The 8,103-nt window shown below is 35.2% G+C and overlaps 1 protein-coding gene across 1 annotated transcript; it reads left to right on the forward strand.

Moving 5' to 3' along the window:
* The first annotated feature begins 835 nt into the window (after positions 1-835).
* Positions 836-6,427, forward strand: LOC112528727 (SEC12-like protein 1). The gene is made up of 10 exons (XM_025139764.1): positions 836-1,211; positions 1,335-1,432; positions 2,634-2,766; positions 2,851-2,942; positions 3,520-3,619; positions 3,718-3,790; positions 3,871-3,991; positions 4,541-4,660; positions 5,121-5,191; positions 5,958-6,427. Exons 1-10 carry the CDS (start codon positions 1,038-1,040, stop codon positions 6,149-6,151), a joined length of 1,176 nt encoding a protein of 391 aa, XP_024995532.1. The 5' UTR covers positions 836-1,037; the 3' UTR covers positions 6,152-6,427.
* Positions 6,428-8,103: the final 1,676 nt, after the last annotated feature.

Below are 8,103 nucleotides of genomic sequence, written 5' to 3' on the forward strand. Positions count from 1 at the left end.
GATGTATCTCGCTGCATTGTGCGAGTACGCTTCTAGTCTATACTAAAACATTTGACAAAAACTCTTAAAAACCATCATTTATGCATGAAAGTACAACGTATTAATGCATATTACTTAAAATTTAAGATTACAAGTAAATTGTGCGTAAGTATAACTTATTAAAGCTTCATTTTAAATTCGTATAACTAACAACAGATAAACATAATCAAATACAAGATAAACATCTCATTTTAAATATACAAAATCTAAAATATAATTAGAATAATTCATTGAGTTCTAATATAATCATTATCTTTATAAAAATTTTATTGTTAAGTCAAAAATAAATTATTTCACCATTGACTTAAATTAAATTATAAAAAATTGAATTAAAGAAATTGTAAAAAAAATGAAAACTTTAAATGGTTATTTTAATATTAATATCAATATATATTTTCAAATTTTATGATGTTTTCAAAATTATTTTTATTCAAAAGTAAAAACATTATATTTCTTAAACCATATTATACCAATAAATACAAAACCTAAAACGAGACATTAAAATGAATATGTATATATTTATATTGTACGAGTACCATTATAGTATAACTAACTGTATACATAAACTATATATATAATATAACTTAAAATAATGATAATATACAATAGATATAACATATATATTAAATAATAATAATATAATATGATATGATATCAATTAAAAATTGATATTTGAAGGAAATTAAAACGATCCTAATTTCCAAAGCATTCAATACCGTGCCTGCGATTAGCAGTCGGCTTTAGACCCCAACGCGTTCACAGTATCAGGCGAACGCCGGCTCATGCGTTTGTAGCGTCGCCTGACCGAATCAATTTATCGGATATCCGCTTCGATTCCATTCGCTCACAGTGGACATATGCGATCATGATCTCATATCATTTACATGGTTGACTTTTCCTTCTAATTTTCTCCGGTCATACGAACATAAACAAATCAGTTTTTCCAACTCCCCCTAAATTTCAACACCCAAAACCTCTCTCTCTCTCTCTATACAAACATGGACGGCGGAGTCGCGGCGGAGCAAGGGACGGTCACCTGTGCGTCGTGGATCAGGCGGCCGGAGGATGCTCATCTAGTTGCCCTAGGGAAGTCCAAGCATGGCGATCTCCCTGCCTCTTTCCAGATCTTCTCATTCGATCGTCTCACCACATCCCTTTCTTCATCTCCTTCGGTCTCTCCCTCTCCATCGTCTTCTCTCTATACGCATGTGTATAAATTACGAACACACACGTACACGTCGATTTGTTGCCTGAATGTGTTCTTTTATGTTTATTGTTTGGGGGCGGGGGGATAGGTTACTTTCGAGTTTGAAGACGGATGCGATCCAGTGAGTCTAGCGGTGCATCCAAGCGGTGATGATATTGTCTGCTCTACAACCAAGGGCGGTTGCAGGTATACTCACTCAAGCATTCAGTCTTTCTCTGATTAGAATCGTCTGTAATTTCCCTTCAAGAAAGAAAAAATAAGTAATTCACTGTAATTTGATGGTGTTGATATGTGATTTTGATAGCCAGACTTTCTATGTTACCGTGCTGTTCACCTTAAGTCGAAAAATATCAGGAACATTACATAGGAATTTGTGACCAAATTATTAATCAACTGAAAGGGCTCATCTTCTCTCAGTGAATGAATAAAGTGTGCAAGGGAAAAGGAATAGTGATAGTTAAAGGGTAATGAAAATTTTTTATTTGCCTCATCCAAAGAGGTGGGAAGTGTGCAATTAATTTTTGGACGATGAATTGAGGAGGCAAAACCATTATTTTTGGAAAGAGGTGGTGCAATAGATACATTTATTAATTAGATAACAAATGCCTTTTAGGATATGTGAAGAGGGGGGTTGACTTTTTGGAGGTTAATTCAAGTATAAATGGGAAACTACATTATGATGTATTCTTTTGTTGTATAGAAAAAAAACATATCCTCGAGTAAATTTCGATATACCAAGGCATATTAGGTTCGAAATATTATTTAAGGAAAACGAGCTCTTAATCGATCTCACATTCTTATCTGAGTTTTCTTTGATTTCTCACCAGACCTGCTTTCCCCAACGGACATTTTTTTTTTCTCAGGGTACTTGGTGACTTGGTGTGTCATGCAATTCTGTGCTTCTCCCTCCATGACTAGGCTGAAATGTCTGATCTTGTATTTGACCACAAACCTGCTATAAACATATAACTTAGGAACTTTATGTATTTTTTCTTCTCAAAATTGATCTGCAACTAGCAGTCCATGTTTCATAATTTTGCTAACACGCTTCTTCATAATTTGTTATTAAAGACTTTGTTAATGGACTAGTGTCTTCTGTAAGCATCTGTATTGAGTGATGGTATGATGCTACATTCCTTCTCTTTGAAAGACTGAGTGGGAATCAAATGCAATTGGAGTTGCATTAGTAGTTTGTTGATGAATTTGCAAGCCATATTCTAGACGCAAAACAATATAATACAAACACCATCTAAGCTTTCTTTGATATCCTTTTCTGATGATTCTGTTTGACATCCTTAATATTGTTAGCTTACATTACTGCAAATTACTATGATGTTTATTTGATAACTGATCGCTCTACATGGAGGATGAACTTTATTATGTGCAGGCTGTTTCAATTGTATGGCCAAGAGAAAAATGTTAAGTTGTTGGCCAAAAACCTAAAACCTCTCGAAGATGTGGGAGCACAGAGGTGCCTAGCCTTTAGTCCTGATGGATCTAGATTTGCTACCGGAGGGGTGGTAAGAATATTGATAAGTTTCTCATGTCATAAATTTTCTCTTCTGCACCCTGCTCATAATTTTTATTTGGTCAATTAATCGAAGGATGGGCATCTTAGAATATATGAATGGCCGAGCATGCGTGTGATAGTAGATGAATCAAAAGCTCACAAGTCATTCAACGATATGGATTTCAGGTGGGTAGATTTTGAATGTTCATCATGTGAAACTTGTATCTTGGCATCTTGTAGTGTTAAAGTAATTTCTATAGATAATGATCATTTGTCGCTAAGAATTAAATTCTACCATATTTCATTTCTATTTACCATCTCCTGCCCATCAATAATATTATATTATTCCTCCATACTACTTGTTCATTTGGTTCTTTTCTTCCTTCCATGTTGTTGTAGCATTTTCCCTCTTAATGGATGCTAAGTTTATGAACTTATACCAACAATATTTTGAGTTGAATAAGAACTGGTAACACAGTTGAAACTCTTAAAAAATATCTGATCTCCTTGTTACCTTCTCTCTTGACCAATGACTTCCTAAGTTCCAAAGGCATTGATTGAGTTGGTTGATTACTGTCTGCCTCTTGACTCTCAGTCAATCTGTTTTAACCATTCGTTCACCCTCATACTCTCTAACAACCTTAAAACCCATTCAAAGTTATGCTTGCAACTAATATTTGGGGATTACAGGTAAAAGAAGCGCAAAATCTAATAATGTATACTTTTACCACAAAGTTCAGCTTGCTGATTATTGTACTCTCAGCCTAGATTCGGAGTTCTTAGCATCAACATCCACCGATGGCTCCGCTAGGATTTGGAATACAAGTGATGGTGTTCCAGTCAACTCGTTGACTCGAAATTCTGTAAGATCCAATTAATACATGAGAAAAAGTGTGATAACACCATTCCCTGTTAGTACTGGGGTTATAATGCTGTGTTCTGCTCTTTTTTCCCATTGCAGGATGAGAAAATTGAACTATGTCGATTTTCTAAGGATGGAACAAAACCTTTTTTGTTTTGCACTGTCCAAAAAGGTATTTTCACCTTTGAGTGAAGGGTAATGAAATAAAATGTTCATAACATTCTTGTTGGCTATGTGAATTTTATATCGCAGGTAATAAATCAATCACAGTTGTCTGGGACATCAGTACTTGGAACAGAATTGGGTTTAAAAGACTTCTTAGAAAGCCTGCTTGTGTAATGTCGATCAGTTTGGATGGGAAATATTTAGCTCAGTAAGTGCTCGACACTTTTTGGAGATTCAATAGGCACATCGGAATATTGAATTACATTAATTGTCAAACCAAGTAACCCTTATTTTTTTTTCAAACAGAAGTAACTCTAGGTTATAAAAAATTCATTCTGCTGTTGTATATGTAATATGAAATATATATGTGTTTTTTTTCAAACAGAATTAACTCTAGGTTAAGATAATAGTCAAACCAAGTAACTTTAATGATAGGCTATTGTCATATAAGATAATGGGAAACCGTCACAGGGAACTTTTCTATTATGCATTTTTGCTCCTCTGTAGTTGACCGCTCTACAAAACATTTTGCAACATTTTTGTTTTCTGATCGTCCAGCGAGTAACAATGATTGTACACTTGTGGGAAAGAGCTCTAATGTTCTTCTTTCATTGATTGACATATTTGACCTTTTAATAGAATGGTCAACTTCATGTGCAATTTTGGCACCCCTCTTACGGAGATCACCATATTAGTGTCTGCTAGACTAGATTCTTTTCTCAACTTCCTTAATTCTGATGGAATGTATTAATTACAGGGGAAGTAAAGATGGTGATGTATGTGTTGTAGCAGTGAAAAAGATGGAAGTCTGTCACTGGAGTAAGAGGCTTCACTTGGGCTTTTCAGTCACCTCCCTGGAGTTCTGTCCTAGTGAAAGGTAACACAGCATATGTAGTCACTTCTTGGTGAACAATTTAAGTATAAAATGGCGTGTAAATACTATCAAATCCTGTTCGACTTGTAGAAACGGAACATAACTGCAGGTTCAATTGGTCAACTGAATGTGCTTTCAATTCCTGGAGTTCTTATAAGCTACCTTTGGTTTTTTAACTGTATGTTGCTCACTATTCAAACATGATGGACTTGCTGATTCATTCTAGAAATTTGTAACATTAACCAATGTAGCTCTCTGAACCACACAAATATCAGTTTAGAGAAAAACAGTTCTGCAATTAAGCTAATTAAGCTAGCTTAATGGAAGTACTTCTAAAGTGTAAGAGTACCATTCACAAGCCTAGGTTTTTTAGGCTTAAAAGGATTTTCGTTTTTCAGCAGCCAGGAATCCTTCTTTTGGAACTTGCTTGCTTAGTTTAACAAGTGTTGGTGCTCATCTGCAGGGTTATTCTTTCCACTTCAAATGAATGGGGAGCTATGGTAACCAAGTTAAATGTTCCTGTAGATTGGAAAGGTCTTTCTCTCTCTCTCTCTCTCTCTCTCTCTATATATATATATATATATATACATATCTTACACACACAAACATGTACATATTGCCAGACATTGTTGAGTACATTTGAATTTAAAGCAAGGGACCTGACTTAAGACCTGATCCCAACTATAACTTGTGAAGAATTTAAAAGGTGAAAATTGGTGTTGGTAACGAGTGGCACAATTTTTTGTGTGGCATTGAAATTGAGACTTGTAGGTTATTCTTGATAGGTGTGGGCTCAAGTGAAAACACTAAAAAGGAAGAACAATGGAACCCATAAGAACCATCCATCTATTTTAATCTAACGGCTGTCATTAATTGGGACTGTTACATTTTACCAAAAGTAAATCATGAATATCGGGGACTGTTACAGTCGAACCTGGGCCGTTTATATTTTAGATTCAACAGATAGGGGTTCCCTTGTTCTTTTTTTCCGGGTTCTAGCTTGAACCTTCCTCATCCTGAATGCATTTTCTAATGTTTCAAAGGGTTTTCAGTGGTTTTTTTCAGTATATCTCTACACTCCACCGTTCTCATAGGCCATAGCGAGTTCACATCCGCAACTCATGGTTTTCCATGTATTTATGTTGGATTTATTTTCTGTGTGATATTTGTGATTTTTACACATATATGCATGTATCACATGCACAAGTATACTTGTGCAAAGATTCGGTTAGCTCATTGTCTCCGAGCAGAATTGTAGATCAATTATTTAAGTGATACAATTGTTTCCTTTGTGGTACAGAGTGGCAGATATATCTGGTGCTTATAGGACTTTTTTTGGCATCTGCGGTCTTGTTCTACATATTCTTCGAGACTTCTGATTTGTTTTGGAACTTCCCACTCGGGAGAGACCAACCTGCACGACCGAAACTTGGTTCGTTCTTACCAGACCCTCAATCTGATGATCAGAACATGTGGGGTCCTGTCGACATGTAAACATGGGTTGTTGCCTCGTACTTTTTGGATTGGATTCCTGATAAATGAATTTTCAGCCAACTTGACGGTAAAAAGAGGAATTATGACTTGTAAGTGACTTGATCGTTTCTATTCCTCGTGGAACTTGCACGGTTTACTAACAGTATGCCAAGAACAAAAATGTTGTTCTTAACCAAATTGGTTATTCTTGAGGTCTGTAACAGAAAAAAAGACCGGTAACTGATGACCCCTACGTAATTTATGTCGTTTTGTTTGTAGTATTCTTCTTTTTCTAAATTTGTTCAAATTATTCTATTCATAGTCCAAATTAAAAAAGAAGAAATCATATTTAATAATTAATAGAAGAATATACTTGGGGGACTTCATCAAACGTTTATTGGGTTAGTATTTACATGTAAGAGTTGTCCCTTCACAGATTCTTGGCCATCAAAATGGCATAATAAGATTGATAGTAAGGGGTTGTTTACTGGCCGTTGACTAGATGACTCGGTCTACAAATCTGACTCGGTCAGCGGTCAGCACGTTTACCAAATTACGGATCTGATCGAGATCTTACCGAGCCAGCATCAAGATAATGCCTACATGGGCCAGATTTTGTTTTCCCATGCATGCCCCTCATGCGATTAAGGTTTTCACCCTAGCTGTTCGGCGTCCTCCTCCCCCTCCCTCATTGTTCCTCCGGCCCTCGTTAATCAGGTAATCTCTCATGAATATCATCTCTCACGAATCAAAATAATCTCATCGATTCATCTTTTTTAAACTTATAATTTCTCATCGATTCATCTGTTTTAAACTCATAATTGCATCCATTCATAAACCATTGATTTGCATTTGTTTTAAACCAACTATTCGAATCTATATGAGTCGTAAATAACATGCATGTGTCACATTTGTTTGAAGTAATGTGAAGATCGTAGCTAAAACATCCCTCTCATTCTCCTTTTCCCTGTCTACCATCAAACACCATTATTATTAGACACAAATCTTCTTCTCTCTTTCTCTATTCATCATCTAACTTGATTCTCTTGTTGTGGAAGATCCGATGCTTTTTTGATCGAATCCACGAATACCCATTTTCTCAGTTACAAATTAATCAGGGTTTACAATCAAATAATAAGATCGATTCATGTGAACTGAAAAATAGAGATTGCTAGGTTTTTATGTTGTATCAGATTAGTAGTAACAAAATGGAAAATAAGAAAGATCCATACCTATGACTGAAATCAAAATATGAAAATGATAAGACCATACATTATGAGTATGGATTAATCTAACCATCGACTTCACTGTTCTTGATTCTAGGTTTTGGAGTTTGAATCATTTATTGAGCCATTTCCTTATTTTCTTGATATAAAAAGAGAAATCGAAACCCTAATCAATTACTAAATCCAAAATGAAACCCAGATATCGATTGGAGGTGTTCTTCTACGATGCTTTTTGCGATGAAACGGTGAGGTCTTGGTCACAGCTTCCATCTTTGTGGACGGACCTTCCACGTTCTTGGGAAAACGGGTTCACGCCCCCTGAAATCGATAGGTTTGGGGAGAAAGCGTGGTGGGATGGTATATCGTGGAGAGAAGGGTGTGTAGTTATACTTGTACATAAAAATATGTAAATAAAATAGAGTAAATTACACTTTTGATCCATGAGATTGTTCCCCATTATCAGATTTAGTCCCTATTTTAAACCTAATATTTTTCTATCACTGTCGTTTTCCACTTTATTTCTTTGGTCCCTTTGACTAGCTTTTTAGGAAAAAGCCTTTTAACACAAAAGGTATATTAGTCTTTTTATATTTCTTTAATTTATAATCAAATACATATATTTTTATATTATATTATAACTAGTTGTATACCTCTGCAATACAGCGGGAGCCGTGAATTTTAACGATTTTGAAGTTTCACTGGTTTTATTAGAGAAGATTTAACGATGATATACGTTACACTTGGTCT

This window comes from Cynara cardunculus (genome assembly GCF_001531365.2).
Source record: "Cynara cardunculus var. scolymus isolate 2C chromosome LG 1, CcrdV1, whole genome shotgun sequence".
Classification (NCBI taxonomy): domain Eukaryota; kingdom Viridiplantae; phylum Streptophyta; class Magnoliopsida; order Asterales; family Asteraceae; genus Cynara; species Cynara cardunculus.

What these genes read in the sequence shown, in the direction of transcription:
- LOC112528727 (XM_025139764.1), top strand. Translation starts at nt 1,038, where the DNA reads ATGGACGGCGGAGTCGCGGCGGAGCAAGGGACGGTCACCTGTGCGTCG. An exon ending in GAGTTCTGTCCTAGTGAAAG is followed by an intron (nt 4,661 to 5,120) that starts GTAACACAGCAT and finishes GCTCATCTGCAG; the next exon opens with GGTTATTCTTTCCACTTCAA. An exon ending in TGTTCCTGTAGATTGGAAAG is followed by an intron (nt 5,192 to 5,957) that starts GTCTTTCTCTCT and finishes TTTGTGGTACAG; the next exon opens with AGTGGCAGATATATCTGGTG.